The sequence below is a fragment of the Citrus clementina genome, unplaced genomic scaffold (assembly GCF_000493195.1).
Source record: "Citrus clementina cultivar Clemenules unplaced genomic scaffold, Citrus_clementina_v1.0 scaffold_970, whole genome shotgun sequence".
NCBI lineage: Eukaryota > Viridiplantae > Streptophyta > Magnoliopsida > Sapindales > Rutaceae > Citrus > Citrus x clementina.
The window spans coordinates 1,099-1,705 of NW_006261921.1; the positions used below are offsets into that span (position 1 = coordinate 1,099).

The window sequence follows — 607 nt, forward strand, 5'->3', positions numbered from 1 at the left end:
ATAAGATTGACCTGAAAACATTAGGCATGATCTTATTGGTTGAACAGGAGGTTTGGGATCTGGTGGAGATAGTGGTGGAAAAGATTTGTAAGATGTTTTTGAATGAGAAGGTTTTTTCTTTTTCTTTTTCTTTCTTCGCATGACTTCGAGTTCATCTTCAATATCCATATCATCCAAGCAAGGACAATCTGGATTACACATATGGGCTTCAGGAACATCCCATAGAAAATGACCATTGATTTTATCAGGATATACAGGATACCCTTCGGATGAGAAACCATGAATTGGAAGTTTCTTTTCTTGACCAGTTTGGACTGCTATAATCATAGTAGTGTAAGAAAGCCTTGGAGTTACTAAAACAGGTTGAGGCTCGGGTGTTTGAAAAGATAGTTTCACTTGACCATTTTGTCGTCTTTCAAACGTGGCTTCTGTTGTTTGAACTGGTTCAGAGTTTTGGTGGAAGTGCTCATAATTGGTTAGCCATTCAAGAGGCAATTCTTGTTTCTGGATTTGTTTGGGAATTTGGATGATGGTTGGAATTGTGTCTATGTCAGCAAGGATCATTAAAGCATAAGATGTTGTGTAAGGTGTAGGAAGATCTAGTGCA

The 607-nt window shown here is 38.1% G+C and overlaps 1 protein-coding gene across 1 annotated transcript in view; it reads right to left on the reverse strand.

Annotated features, from left to right (window-relative positions):
• The window catches only part of LOC112096102 (putative protein TPRXL), a gene marked incomplete at its 3' end in the record, with an annotated part of 1,370 nt that extends 1,043 nt beyond the window's left edge, over positions 1-327 (reverse strand). Inside the window, exon 1 of the mRNA XM_024179070.1 lies at positions 20-327. Coding sequence (XP_024034838.1) covers positions 20-327 — 308 coding nt within the window. The remainder of the gene's footprint in view (positions 1-19) is intronic.
• Between the last annotated feature and the right edge of the window lie 280 nt (positions 328-607).